The 15,000-nt window shown below is 39.4% G+C and overlaps 2 protein-coding genes across 3 annotated transcripts in view; one reads left to right on the forward strand and one right to left on the reverse strand.

Moving 5' to 3' along the window:
• The window catches only part of pgap6 (post-glycosylphosphatidylinositol attachment to proteins 6), an 11,015-nt gene extending 8,852 nt beyond the window's left edge, over nt 1–2,163 (forward strand). For both annotated transcript variants that reach the window (XM_034300278.2, XM_034300279.2), the window contains exons 12-13: nt 163–279; nt 384–2,163. In XM_034300278.2, coding sequence (XP_034156169.2) covers nt 163–279; nt 384–677 — 411 coding nt within the window. In that variant the 3' untranslated portion in view covers nt 678–2,163. The remainder of the gene's footprint in view (nt 1–162; nt 280–383) is intronic.
• A 1,734-nt stretch (nt 2,164–3,897) lies between these two features.
• rgs11 (regulator of G protein signaling 11) overlaps nt 3,898–15,000 on the reverse strand; it is a 19,199-nt gene continuing 8,096 nt past the window's right edge. Inside the window, exons 9-17 of the mRNA XM_034300280.2 lie at nt 7,886–7,954; nt 7,237–7,260; nt 6,984–7,048; nt 6,698–6,811; nt 6,331–6,446; nt 5,934–6,021; nt 5,466–5,604; nt 5,216–5,298; nt 3,898–5,114 (exon numbers count right to left, since the gene is read on the reverse strand). Of these exons, the coding sequence (XP_034156171.1) occupies nt 5,006–5,114; nt 5,216–5,298; nt 5,466–5,604; nt 5,934–6,021; nt 6,331–6,446; nt 6,698–6,811; nt 6,984–7,048; nt 7,237–7,260; nt 7,886–7,954 (807 nt within the window). The 3' untranslated portion in view covers nt 3,898–5,005. The remainder of the gene's footprint in view (nt 5,115–5,215; nt 5,299–5,465; nt 5,605–5,933; nt 6,022–6,330; nt 6,447–6,697; nt 6,812–6,983; nt 7,049–7,236; nt 7,261–7,885; nt 7,955–15,000) is intronic.

Genomic DNA, 15,000 nt, shown 5'->3' on the forward strand with positions numbered 1-15,000 from the left:
TGTTTGTGTTTATCATAATGCTGATGTGACCCGGTGTCTCCTCACTGATAAACGAAGTCCAGCGCTGCAGCTAGAAAATGTGTGAATTGGAAAATAAAACTAGATCAAAGACGTGACGGTGTAAATTTTTCGTCATGGTAACGCGTCTCTCCTGTCCTCCAGGTCTTCTTCTTGGGTGGGACGCTCCTCATCGCCATGGCGATGCAGCTGGACCGCAGAGGTTTGTGGAACCTTCTAGGTCCTGTGCTGTTTGCGTTAGCCATCATGCTAAGCGCCTGGGTAAGAGCCGACCCGTCTGATGGTATTCAGTCAGAATCAGAATCCAGAAGTCAGCAGCGCTGAGGCTGATTATTATTACATCATGATTATTATTTTTTTTACAGATATACCGTGGTGTAAAACGGCGCCAGTGTTATCCACCCACGTGGAAGCGCTGGGTTTTCTTCCTGATCCCCGGCATCGTATCGGCGCTCATCGGGTTGTGTGTGTACGCCTTCGCTCAGACCGACAGCAACTACTACTACACACACTCCATCTGGCACATCATGGTGGCCACCAGCGTGGTGTTCCTCCTGCCGCCGCGCGAGAAGAACGTGCCGCCCTGGGGCTGGCCACGCAAACTCTGTGGATATAAAATCTGTCTGAACCAGAAGGAAGAGCTTCACGTCGTCCCCTGAACACACACACACACACACACACACACACACACCCCGGCGATGCAGCTTTATTTGGGACAGTGTTTGATTTCACCAGCTGTCTTTACGAGCAGAGATGAGAAAGTTACATGTTACAAAAAATAATAATAATAAAAACCAAAAACGCAACAGCAGATCAGAAAACACTGAATTGTGAAACACAACAACACAACATGAGCTCCGAACAGAAAGGGGCGGTCCTTACCGAATGATCACATGCTCGTTGCTGATTGGACACGGTGTATCACATGACTAACACAAGCACAAAGAATAGCACTTTTTCAGTGTGTTGTCTAAACGTTTCTGGTGAAAACGATTTAATATGAAGTTACTGCTGTTATTCCAGCAGCTGATTTCCTTTTGCTCCTATACTCACATTCACGTGTGCAAAGTTTACAGCAAATGTAAACCAACAAATAAAATAAATTGGAGAAACGGTACATTAAAGTTGTAGTTGCAGAAGTAAAGATGTACTACTGGACCGTCGTTCTCTTAAACTTGAATGCACTGAAAGCTTCAGTAGATTCATTTAAGCTCAGTAAGATTTCCTGTGAAATATTCTCCAGCCAATCAGCAACGAGCCTGTGATGTGCAGCGAGGCCCGCCCCTTTCCGCTTTGAGGTGAAGTCGATGTGTTTGTGATTGTGATTGTGTTGTTGTTGTTGTGTTGTTGTGTGTGTGTGTGTGTGTGTGTGTGTGACCTCACAGCTGATGGAAACTCAGAACTCGTGTCAAAAATCGTACACTGATGATGTGCGGTACAATTTACACGCTGGAGTCTCAGACACGGCCAGTAGCACTTGATTTTTAGTGTGTGTGTGTGTGTGTGTGTGTGTGTGTGTGTGTGTGTGTGTGATTTCTAATATCTATTCAGGATCTTGATTAAATCAGGTGAAACACAATGCAGCTTTATTCCTTTTTTAAAAAAAAAAAAAAAAGAAGAAGAAGAACAATACTACTGTATAAGGCACTTTTATAAATTACACATGAGGTTTTGGTTGTGTGTATTTGTTTAGACAGAGACAGCGAGTGTGTGTGTGTGTGTGTGTGTGTGTGAGAGAGAGAGAGAGACCTTTATTCTTTGGTTTTCTTGGTTCTTTTATCGTATTTGTGGTTATGAACCGGGTGTTAAGGCATAAGGACTACTTTGGATCTACTCTAGACCATGGACTTCTTCAGCACTTCATTGCAGTTTGTGTGTGTGTGTGTGTGTGTGTGTGTGTATTGCAATCTTGCAATCATAAGACTGTACCTGTGTGATTGTGTGATGATTAAACAATAACTAATAATAAGTTAATTAGAGCCGAGGTTCTGCAGAGAAGAATAGAATATTATTCAACTGGAATGAAGAATGTTTTATTAATAAAATAAATTGTTCTTTTCAGTTGTTTTGTTGATGTTTGAAATTTGTTTTGTAAGCATTTTTTAAAACTCTGATTATTCCTAATAAAGTGATTACTCAATTATATACCATAGACGTCCTTCCTCATCATGAGAATTTAGATTCTTTAAGGTATTCGGTTCGACCTCGCTTTGCGCGTTTGTGAGGAAATCAGCTTGTAGGCGGCTCAAGCATCTTGCAGGTCTTTTTTCTGGCTTCTGTATCCGCAGCGAGGAGTGAAGGAGTTCAGCACCGAGCGTCTTTCTCCAAAAGAAACTCTACACTCTCAGTATTGTGTTAGACACAATCTGAATGAAGGCCAAAAGATCTGATAGTGTTCATAAAAACTCCGCTGAGGGTCAGAAAGTCGCCGGAGTCATTTCTTTATTGATTGCGTTTCTTTTTTCTTCCACCATCTGAATATTTCATAAACAAGACAGATTCATAACCAGGAAAATGAGAGAATATGAAGAGCTTTTTGTGCTTTATTCTGTGATTTATGAGGAGAGAGGTCCAGAAAAAAACAAACACTGACACTGGATAAAAATGTGCAAGTGATATGTTTAGGACACGTTTACAGCAGAAACTAGCTGGTGTAGATGATGTGGTAAATGGTGTAAACTGAACGCGGTAGATGATGTAAACTGAACGCGGTAAATGGTGTAAACTGAACGCGGTAGATGGTGTAAACTGAACGCGGTAAATGGTGTAAACTGAACGCGGTAAATGGTGTAAACTGAACGCAGTAAATGGTGTAAACTGAACGCGGTAAATGGTGTAAACTGAACGCAGTAAATGATGTAAACTGAACGCGGTAAATGGTGTAAACTGAACACGGTAAATGGTGTAAACTGAACGCGGTAGATGGTGTAAACTGAACGCGGTAAATGGTGTAAACTGAACGCGGTAAATGGTGTAAACTGAACGCGGTAGATGATGTAAACTGAACGCGGGAGATGGTGTAAACTGAACGCGGTAAATGGTGTAAACTGAACGCGGTAAATGGTGTAAACTGAACGCAGTAAATGGTGTAAACTGAACGCGGTAAATGGTGTAAACTGAACGCAGTAAATGATGTAAACTGAACGCGGTAGATGGTGTAAACTGAACGCAGTAGATGGTGTAAACTGAACGCGGTAGATGGTGTAAACTGAACGCAGTAAATGGTGTAAACTGAACGCGGTAAATGGTGTAAACTGAACGCAGTAAATGATGTAAACTGAACGCGGTAGATGATGTAAACTGAACGCGGTAGATGGTGTAAACTGAACGCGGTAGATGGTGTAAACTGAACGCGGTAGATGGTGTAAACTGAACGCGGTAGATGATGTAAACTGAACGCGGTAGATGATGTAAACTGAACGCGGTAGATGATGTAAACTGAACGCAGTAGATGGTGTAAACTGAACGCGGTAAATGATGTAAACTGAACGCGGTAGATGGTGTAAACTGAACGCGGTAGATGGTGTAAACTGAACGCGGTAGATGGTGTAAACTGAACGCGGTAAATGATGTAAACTGAACGCGGTAGATGGTGTAAACTGAACGCGGTAAACTACAGCTAGTGAACGTTGTTAATGTTAAAAGTATGCGAGTGTCAGTATCTGTGTAAGTGTTATTACTGCTGTAGGACTCGAGTCTGATCTCGAGATGTTTTCTGGATGGACTTGGACTCGTCTCGGTCTCGGGCGCTGGTCCTGGTCTTGATGAAGAGTTTGTAAATTAATGTGTTGTCTTTTCTTTTTGCATGAAGAACTAATTCCACATTAATCACCAGAGAAACGTACAAACGAAGCTGACTGGCTGAAGTAAAGGCTCGAAAAGGATTTGATGATTTTCAGTCTTGACTCACTTTCATTTGGACTCGATTCTGACTCGGTCTCGACTCGGACTCGGCTAGTCGCGGTCTTGAACCTGCCCGTGGAGGTTCCAGCTCTAAGCGTTAAACATTTTAAGCGAATCTCATAAGCTTTCATACAGCTATAGGAGCTTTATTACTGCGTATGCTAATTACATTGTTGAAACAGTTCTACGCTTTAATAGTAAAGTAGGAATAGTAAAAATGGTCACAAGTCAATTTTATTTTCTTTCTCTCATTTCTCTCCGTTTCTTATTTTCCAAGATAGAAATGAGCGTATCAGTGTTGATGTGGGTGAAGTGGCATAAAAATGTGGAATAAAAAAACACGGCACTCGGAGTCTCACACACTTCAGTTCCTGCTTTATGAAGAGTCAGTTTTGGTGAAATTCTGCGTGCTTTAAGGATCAGATAAAAACTCTTATTCATGTATTTAGCACGAACTAAACGATGCACAATACAGAGAAATACAATGAAAAAAATAAACAGTGATGAATAATATATAATATTTAACTTGTGAAACAATGTGGAAAAAAATAGTAAACAGATTAGAAGGTTAAAATAGCAGTTTAATGTGATTTAATGCATATTATTAAGTATCGCTATATTTTAATTAGAATTAATTCGATATGATGTGACTAAATAATCTGTAGTTTATTGTGGACTTTTACATTTCAGGCACCTACATGGTGTAAATATTCAATAAATTCAGCCTGAGTGTGTGTGTGTGTGTGTGTGTGTGTGTGTGTGTGTGTGTGTGTGTGTTCTAGTGCATTAAGATTTTCAATCCAAGGTCCAAACATCTGAATTCACTACACTATAACTCGTAACTTATAAAATGCACAGAAGGCTCATTTCTGAGTATCCATGGCAACCCTGCTGAATCAGCTGAATAAACATTATAATAATGAAAAGAAACAGGTGCAGGTGTGAACTCACTTTCAGTTCTGTACGGTTCAGGTTCTGCACATTGGAGCATATGGGTTATAGTACAGGCTTTAAACTTATTGCATCTGTAATATATATGTGTGTGTGTGTGCGCATGTGTGTGTGTGTGTGTGTGTGTGTGTGATTAAATCTGTGAAGCAGTTCCAGCGTTGTTCTTTCCATTTTCATCTCCTGTTTGTATCAGAGATGGGGCGTAGCTTGAATTTCGCTGACGACGCATACACGGGAACACACTGCGCGCGCACACACACACACACACACACACACACAGGGTGTAAGTGGATTCTTTTTTTGAGACTAATGTTAAATATTTGAGGCTCGTGTGTGTTTATACCTCTTCTTTGTTTCCTGTGGTACTACAGCTTTCGCTAGCAAGCTCTTGTACTGTTCAGACTTTAAGTAGCGAGTGTACGAGTCCTGCACACACACACACACACACACACACACACACACACACACACACACACATAGAGGGTACAGAGTTATACGTCTGGTTGCTGTTAATATTTAATATGTTGTGATGTTCAGTGTTCTGTGCGCGGTTTCTCCGCTTGTGTGTTATGAGATGTTCTTAAAGCTCTCGCCTTCTTCATGAGGACGTAGATGTGCATCTGTGCGCTGTCGAAGACGAAGCGATCTGGGTTCTTCATTCCCTCCAGAGTGACAGCCATCGTCTTACCGTCGATGTTGACCGAGTGTGCAGCTCCGGGAGCGAGGTACTGGCTGTGGAAAAACACACACACACACACAGAACCGCTGCAAACCCAGACTGCACTGCTGATGAGTGAGGGTTCGTTACACTAACTTATTACTGCAGATATCACATGAATGGAGTAGGATGCTCTAGATGGAGTTCTGACTAATCCCACCACTCCTGGAGGAGTTCTGACTAATCCCACCCACTCCTGGAGGAGTTCTGACTACTGAGGCTGGCAGTTCAGCTGCCTGGTCACTATCGGCTGGAAAACCCCGCCGTCTCTGCGCTACAGCTCAGCTCTGTGTCCACATTTAGCTTTGCACGTGTCTCTGTGAGCTGTGTGAGAAAGTCCTACTTGTAAACCTCGTCCACTTTCTCTGGGATTTTGGAAGTTTCTCCGTGTCGCAGGTCCTCACACGCCTGCCAGAAACACAGGTTCTCCGCTGACAGAAAAGGCAGAGAGAGAGAAAAGCGAGGGAGGAGAGGTGAAGGAATAAATGAGAAGTGAAATGATGAAAGGAGGAGTGTGGGAAAACATCCACAAAGAAACATAAAAAAAAAAAAAAAAAAAAAAAAAAACAGGTTTTGGCTAAATTGAGATTTTCTTTTCCAGTTACCTAATGTTTAATTTAGTCATGTTTCAGGCTCTCCGTTATTAATAGATTTAAATAAATAAAGTGTCAATCAACCTTCAAACATTTCCTGTGTGCGTGTGTGTTTCTGTGTGTGTGTGTGTGTGTGTGTGTGTGTACCACTGAACTCTTTCTCCAGGTAAGTGAGGAATTCTTTTCTGCCCATCGGGTCACTCAGCAGCTCCATGAAGCTAAAGCTCCAGCGCTCCACACGGAGTTTTGTCGGCATGGCAACCCTGGTCAATAAAATCATGCACACACACCTCATAAACTATAAACTACAAGTTCTCACACACTATAAAACAGATCAACATCCACACCAGCAGGGGGCAGTGTTTACTGAACAACAACCTACTACAGCTCTTCTGTTCAGGGTTTTCTTTCACCTGAGTCTCTCTCTACATCAGCTTAAAGCCTCACTAATCCATCTGCTAGTGTGTGTGTGTGTGTGTGTGTGTGTGTGTGTGTGTGTGTGTGTGAGACTCACATGTCTGAGTTGATATTCCACAACATGGTGTCATCTGTGATCCAGGGGTTGCTGGGAAGGCAGCCTTGCATTATGGGATCATGGTTCAGGTACTGGGCACTGTACTTAACAAAACTGTACACACACACACACACACACACACACACACACACACGAGTTATGCTCTATTTTATTCTACATAAAAGATCCATTAGTCGTAGCTGGAATAAAAGAAGATGGCATGCACGGGCTATAAACCAGTAATGGACACACACACACACACACACACACAAAAAGACTGAAATACCTTTCCAGACAAACAGAGGACTTCATTCGGTTCCTTCTTCCCAGGTTTTTCCTGATTTGCTCAATCTGAGACCATCACACACACACACACACACACACACACACACACATTAGAGGAGTATTATTGTGTAACAGTACACTGTATATTTGGTACTGCTGTACAACAACATAATAGCAGCTGCATTGTGATTGTGATGTAACTGCTAACGTTATATACTGAATTAAATTCAAATTAAAAATTAAAGTGCATTTACCTCTCTCCTGTAGAATTCAGTGTTCTTTTCTAAAATTTAACAGAAGAAAAGTTTGGCATGTTTTTTGCTAAAATAATTCTGCAATTTAAAAAATTCTAATGTATGATTGTAATTTTTATCAAAGAAACTGTAATTGAAAACTTACTTGATTAAAAACGTAAGCAAGTGAAAGCAAGAGAGATGGAGACAGATCCGTCCATGTTAGTTGTTAGTTTAGTATTTTTTAGATTGTTTAAGTGTTTAAGTGAATTCAGTTAGCTTTTTACACAAATAAAGAGGTGTGTGTTAGAAATTAGTAGTGTCTATATTAATTTTCTTCTATAATTAGAAAATATTAATCTTGGTTTATAATATCAATTACCACGTGTTCAGAAAATTAGCCACGCCCACAAAACTCCATAAAAGAGCCGAAAATGATAAATTGGCAACTAAACGGTGAAAGAGCTCCTCTTAAGCGTGGCAAGCGTCTTATTCTTCTGGATTTTATCTAATGATCTAACACTTCAGCACAGATCCTGCAAATACTGAGCAATAGTCATGGCAGTATAGGAATAATCAGCACATGCACTATGTCACTTCCTGTTACAGTAGCGGTGTGTGTGTGTGTGTGTGTGTGTGTGTGTGTGTGTGTAAAGGTTTCCTCACGCACCAGCAGCACTCGTGTGTTTGTGATGTTCCGTCTCTCAGGACCAAACTCCAAAATATCCATAGCACCTGGCTGAAAATATATAACGCATATAAACACGTATAAACACGTATAAACACGTATAAACACGTATAAACACGTATAAACACGTATAAACCTGGTGGAACTCTGCCACAGCAGCACAACTAACTAACTATTGCTTTCAACTTCCACAGTGTAAAAAGTGCAAAGATCCGAGAATAAAACCGACCAGAGAGCAAACGGTTCAGCACAGAGCTTTCTTCACTGCTCACCTACCACACGTTCATCCCGTTCATCCACACAGCTGAAGACTGAGACCAGCTGAGCTTAATCAGGAGGAACTCCTAAAGTATCTCACAAAGGTATTAAAAAAAAAAAAAAAAAAGAAAAAAGGAAGAAAGTCAAAGAGAGATTTTTTTGGATCTTTGAGCTTAACTCCTAATGGCTTAAATGAAGAGATGGATTTTTCATGTTTTCTTTGAATTTTTTTTATGCCTTTGTGGTGTGGTTTTGTGGTTTTGTGATGTATCTCCATTTTCTGGAACTGAGATCTGTGACTTTAGGAGTTCCTCTTGATTAAGCTCAGCTGGTCTCAGTCTTCAGCTGTGTGGATGAACGGGATGAACGTGTGGTAGGTGAGCAGTGAAGAAAGCTCTGTGCTGAACCGTTTGCTCTCTGGTCGGTTTTATTCTCGGATCTTTGCACTTTTTACACTGTGGAAGTTGAAAGCAATAAATGTATATTCTGATAAGACCTCAGTGGTCTGGTCTCGTTCAGTGTGCACAGCCTCTGCCTTGGATTCTGAATTTTTTCTTGCTTCATGCACCTGAGGATATTTATCTAATTTGAGTGCAACTATCCTTCTACATTAGACATTTATTTATTTAACATGTATGGAAGGAGTCTCCAGTGTCAGCGCTTTGTAACAGTCAGAGGTAAAGCTGTAACTTTAAGTTTTGCGACGTCTTCAGGACAGAGGAGTTTACGCTTCTTTGCGGTTTCTCAGTAACATGCGGAACAAGGTGCGATTTTTTTTTTTTTTTTGGTCTTATCAACTTCGAGAGAGAGAGAGAGAGAGAGAGAGAGAGAGAGAGAGAGAGAATTTCCAGCAGGATTTAGCAAAGTATCTTAACAGTGATGATTAATTTAAACTCGGATTCATTTTCCCGTCACTCTGTAGTTCACTGCAGACGCTTCAGCACTTACATCTGTTCAAATCACTTACGCTTCCCTATACGTTTACTGACTGACTGTTGGATTCACTTACTTTTGTCAGGAGATGAACACTCCACACACACACACACACACACACACACACACACACACACACACACACACACACAAGCACTTTATGTGAAGGAATGAAATGGCCTCTAAATCCACCAGATTTAAGCTCCAGTTCTGAGATAATTCTCTCTCTCTCTCTCTCACTCACACACACACACACACACACACACACACACACACACACACAGGATATCTCAGTAATGGAATCCTCTTAAGCTTTGGTGCAGAAGATGGATCCATTAAAGAGAAAGCCCTGGTCATATAGCGTTGCCAACAATACACACATATACACACACACACACACACACACACACACAATTCTTTCACTTCTCAAACCCGAGTCTCTTCCGCTCTCATTCCCTCCTTCATTCTCACGCTGCATTAAACTCTTAGACTTTTTCTCTGCCTCTGTTTTTCTCTTTCCCAGACGTAATCCCATCCCTGATTTTTTTAAATAAAACTGGAACTGAGGCTTTTATGTGACTGATTAAATATTTCAGAAGTTAAAAGTTGTGTGCAAATATGAGAGCATGTGCAGGATTTTTCTCTACAGTCACTACAACCACAATTATAATACAAAAGGCACAAAAAACAATTTTTTATTTCACACATTTACATTTTGCAGCCTTAAAAAATGAGCCTCATTTAAAAAAAAAACCTTCTGGAAGTTTGCTCATGATGTGGAGTACAAGTCAAAAAGAGCCTGAGCAACACGGTCATAAACACCGAGACTCCTGTGTCCTGAAGATGAAAACTTCACCATATCAATGATTACACACACATATTACACATTTCTACCTGATTCCACAGGTAGCGTGTAGCTAATGAACCTGTCCTGTAGCTAGATTATCTGTTAGAAAAAACTGTTGAAGGATCAGAAGCTAACGTGCGACTGAACCATTAGTCGTATTATATTACTGTAATGTTCAGTTAGTTCTCTTCCGTCTCTAAAACAACACATTCATCTGAGTTATAAATTAATTCAGCTCAACTGCCTGCTCTGTTTCTGAGAAACGTAATACGCTTCTGTAGCGTAGGAGACATTCGGACGCCTCACAGGGAAATGAGAGGGACGAGAAATTCCAGATCGCATATCAGATGTCTCGAGTATAATATAGGAACAGAACAAATGCTTTATATAGATTTATAGAGGCTCTCGAATGGGAAACAACCAGCTTTCACAATGTACAGAGTGTATACAGAGTGTGTATAGTGTGTGTATAGAGTGTATACAGAGTGTGTATAGTGTGTGTATAGAGTGTATACAGAGTGTGTATAGTGTGTGTACAGAGTGTATACAGAGTGTGTATAGTGTGTGTATAGAGTGTATACAGAGTGTGTATAGTGTGTGTATAGAGTGTATACAGAGTGTGTATAGTGTGTGTATAGAGTGTATATAGAGTGTATACAGAGTGTGTATAGTGTGTGTATAGAGTGTATAGTGTGTGTATAGTGTGTGTATAGAGTGTATACAGAGTGTGTATAGTGTGTGTATAGAGTGTATACAGAGTGTGTATAGTGTGTGTATAGAGTGTATACAGAGTGTGTATAGTGTGTGTATAGAGTGTATAGTGTGTGTATAGTGTGTGTACAGAGTGTATATAGAGTGTATACAGAGTGTGTATAGTGTGTGTATAGAGTGTATACAGAGTGTGTATAGTGTGTGTATAGAGTGTATACAGAGTGCGTATAGTGTGTGTATAGAGTGTATATAGAGTGTATACAGAGTGTGTATAGTGTGTGTATAGAGTGTATATAGAGTGTATACAGAGTGTGTATAGTGTGTGTACAGAGTGTATACAGAGTGTGTATAGTGTGTGTATAGAGTGTATACAGAGTGTGTATAGTGTGTGTATAGAGTGTATACAGAGTGTGTATAGTGTGTGTATAGAGTGTATAGTGTGTGTATAGTGTGTGTATAGAGTGTATATAGAGTGTATACAGAGTGTGTATAGTGTGTGTATAGAGTGTATACAGAGTGTGTATAGTGTGTGTATATAGTGTATACAGAGTGTGTATAGTGTGTGTATAGAGTGTATATAGAGTGTATACAGAGTGTGTATAGTGTGTGTATAGAGTGTATAGTGTGTGTATAGTGTGTGTATAGAGTGTATACAGAGTGTGTATAGTGTGTGTATAGAGTGTATATAGAGTGTATACAGAGTGTGTATAGTGTGTGTATAGAGTGTATATAGAGTATACAGAGTGTGTATAGTGTGTGTATAGAGTGTATATAGAGTGTATACAGAGTGTGTATAGTGTGTGTATAGAGTGTATATAGAGTATACAGAGTGTGTATAGTGTGTGTACAGAGTGTATACAGAGTGTGTATAGTGTGTGTACAGAGTGTATACAGAGTGTGTATAGTGTGTGTATAGAGTGTATACAGAGTGTGTATAGTGTGTGTATAGAGTGTATACAGAGTGTGTATAGTGTGTGTATAGAGTGTATAGTGTGTGTATAGTGTGTGTGTATAGAGTGTATACAGAGTGTGTATAGTGTGTGTATAGAGTGTATATAGAGTGTATACAGAGTGTGTATAGTGTGTGTATAGTGTGTGTATAGTGTGTGTATAGAGTGTATACAGAGTGTGTATAGTGTGTGTATAGAGTGTATACAGAGTGTGTATAGTGTGTGTATAGAGTGTATAGTGTGTGTATAGTGTGTGTATAGAGTGTATATAGAGTGTATACAGAGTGTGTATAGTGTGTGTATAGAGTGTATAGTGTGTGTATAGTGTGTGTATAGAGTGTATACAGAGTGTGTATAGTGTGTGTATAGAGTGTATATAGAGTGTATACAGAGTGTGTATAGTGTGTGTATAGAGTGTATATAGAGTGTATACAGAGTGTGTATAGTGTGTGTACAGAGTGTATACAGAGTGTGTATAGTGTGTGTACAGAGTGTATACAGAGTGTGTATAGTGTGTGTATAGAGTGTATACAGAGTGTGTATAGTGTGTGTATAGAGTGTATACAGAGTGTGTATAGTGTGTGTATAGAGTGTATAGTGTGTGTATAGTGTGTGTGTATAGAGTGTATACAGAGTGTGTATAGTGTGTGTATAGAGTGTGTATAGAGTGTATATAGAGTGTATACAGAGTGTGTATAGTGTGTGTATAGTGTGTGTATAGTGTGTGTATAGAGTGTATACAGAGTGTGTATAGTGTGTGTATAGAGTGTATAGTGTGTGTATAGTGTGTGTATAGAGTGTATACAGAGTGTGTATAGTGTGTGTATAGAGTGTATATAGAGTGTATACAGAGTGTGTATAGTGTGTGTATAGAGTGTATATAGAGTGTATACAGAGTGTGTATAGTGTGTGTACAGAGTGTATACAGAGTGTGTATAGTGTGTGTATAGAGTGTATACAGAGTGTGTATAGTGTGTGTATAGAGTGTATACAGAGTGTGTATAGTGTGTGTATAGAGTGTATAGTGTGTGTATAGTGTGTGTGTATAGAGTGTATACAGAGTGTGTATAGTGTGTGTATAGAGTGTATACAGAGTGTGTATAGTGTGTGTATAGTGTGTGTATAGTGTGTGTATAGTGTGTGTATAGAGTGTATACAGAGTGTGTATAGTGTGTGTATAGAGTGTATATAGAGTGTATACAGAGTGTGTATAGTGTGTGTATAGAGTGTATACAGAGTGTGTATAGTGTGTGTATAGAGTGTATATAGAGTGTATACAGAGTGTGTATAGTGTGTGTATAGAGTGTATAGTGTGTGTATAGTGTGTGTATAGAGTGTATACAGAGTGTGTATAGTGTGTGTATAGAGTGTATATAGAGTGTATACAGAGTGTGTATAGTGTGTGTATAGAGTGTATATAGAGTGTATACAGAGTGTGTATAGTGTGTGTATAGAGTGTATAGTGTGTGTTAGTGTGTGTATAGAGTGTATACAGAGTGTGTATAGTGTGTGTATAGAGTGTATATAGAGTGTATACAGAGTGTGTATAGTGTGTGTATAGAGTGTATACAGAGTGTGTATAGTGTGTGTATAGTGTGTGTATAGAGTGTATACAGAGTGTGTATAGTGTGTGTATAGAGTGTATACAGAGTGTGTATAGTGTGTGTATAGTGTGTGTATAGAGTGTATACAGAGTGTGTATAGTGTGTGTATAGAGTGTATAGTGTGTGTATAGTGTGTGTATAGAGTGTATACAGAGTGTGTATAGTGTGTGTATAGAGTGTATATAGAGTGTATACAGAGTGTGTATAGTGTGTGTATAGAGTGTATATAGAGTGTATACAGAGTGTGTATAGTGTGTGTATAGAGTGTATACAGAGTGTGTATAGTGTGTGTATAGAGTGTATATAGAGTGTATACAGATTGTGTATAGTGTGTGTACAGAGTGTATACAGAGTGTGTATAGTGTGTGTATAGTGTGTGTATAGAGTGTATACAGAGTGTGTATAGTGTGTGTATAGAGTGTATATAGAGTGTGTATAGTGTGTGTATAGAGTGTATATAGAGTGTGTATAGTGTGTGTATAGAGTGTATATAGAGTGTATACAGATTGTGTATAGTGTGTGTAAAGAGTGTATACAGAGTGTGTATAGTGTGTGTATAGAGTGTATACAGAGTGTGTATAGTTTGTGTATAGAGTGTATACAGAGTGTGTATAGTGTGTGTATAGAGTGTATAGTGTGTGTATAGTGTGTGTATAGAGTGTATACAGAGTGTGTATAGTGTGTGTATAGAGTGTATATAGAGTGTATACCGAGTGTGTATAGTGTGTGTATAGAGTGTATACAGAGTGTGTATAGTGTGTGTATAGTGTGTGTATAGAGTGTATACAGAGTGTGTATAGTGTGTGTATAGAGTGTATAGTGTGTGTATAGTGTGTGTATAGTGTGTGTATAGAGTGTATACAGAGTGTGTATAGTGTGTGTATAGTGTGTGTATAGAGTGTATACAGAGTGTGTATAGTGTGTGTATAGAGTGTATATAGAGTGTATACAGAGTGTGTATAGTGTGTGTATAGAGTGTATACAGAGTGTGTAGTGTGTGTATAGTGTGTATAGAGTGTATACAGAGTGTGTATAGTGTGTGTATAGTGTGTGTGTATAGAGTGTATACAGAGTGTGTATAGTGTGTGTATAGAGTGTATACAGAGTGTGTATAGTGTGTGTATAGAGTGTATACAGAGTGTGTATAGTGTGTGTATAGTGTGTGTATAGAGTGTGTATAGAGTGTATACAGAGTGTGTATAGTGTGTGTATAGAGTGTATAGTGTGTGTATAGTGTGTGTGTATAGAGTGTATACAGAGTGTGTATAGTGTGTGTATAGAGTGTATATAGAGTGTATAGAGAATGTAGAGAGTGTATATGGAGTGTGTATAGTTTGTATAGAGTGTATAAAGTGTGTATATAGAGTGTGTATAGTGTGTGTAGAGTGTGTATAGAGTGTGTGTGTATAGATGTGTGTGTGTAGTGTGTGTATAGAGTGTGTGTGTGTGTGTGTGTATATAGAGTGTGTGTGTGTGTGTATAGAGTATGTGTGTGTGTGGAGTGTGTGTGTGTATAGAGTGTGTGTGTGTATAGAGTATGTGTGTGTGTGTGTGTGTGTGTGTGTGTAGTGTGTGTATAGAGTGTGTGTGTGTAGAGTGTGTATAGATTGTGTGTGTAGGTGTGTATAGAGTGTGTGTGTGTAGTGTGTGTATAGAGTGTGTGGTGTGTATAGAGTGTGTGTGTGATAAGTATGTGTGTGTGTAGTGTGTGTATAGAGTGTGTGTGTGTAGAGTGTGTATAGAGTGTGTGTGTATAGAATGTGTGTGTGTGTGTATAGAGTATGTGTGTGTGTG

This window comes from Pangasianodon hypophthalmus, chromosome 26 (assembly GCF_027358585.1).
Source record: "Pangasianodon hypophthalmus isolate fPanHyp1 chromosome 26, fPanHyp1.pri, whole genome shotgun sequence".
NCBI classification, from domain to species: Eukaryota; Metazoa; Chordata; class Actinopteri; order Siluriformes; family Pangasiidae; genus Pangasianodon; species Pangasianodon hypophthalmus.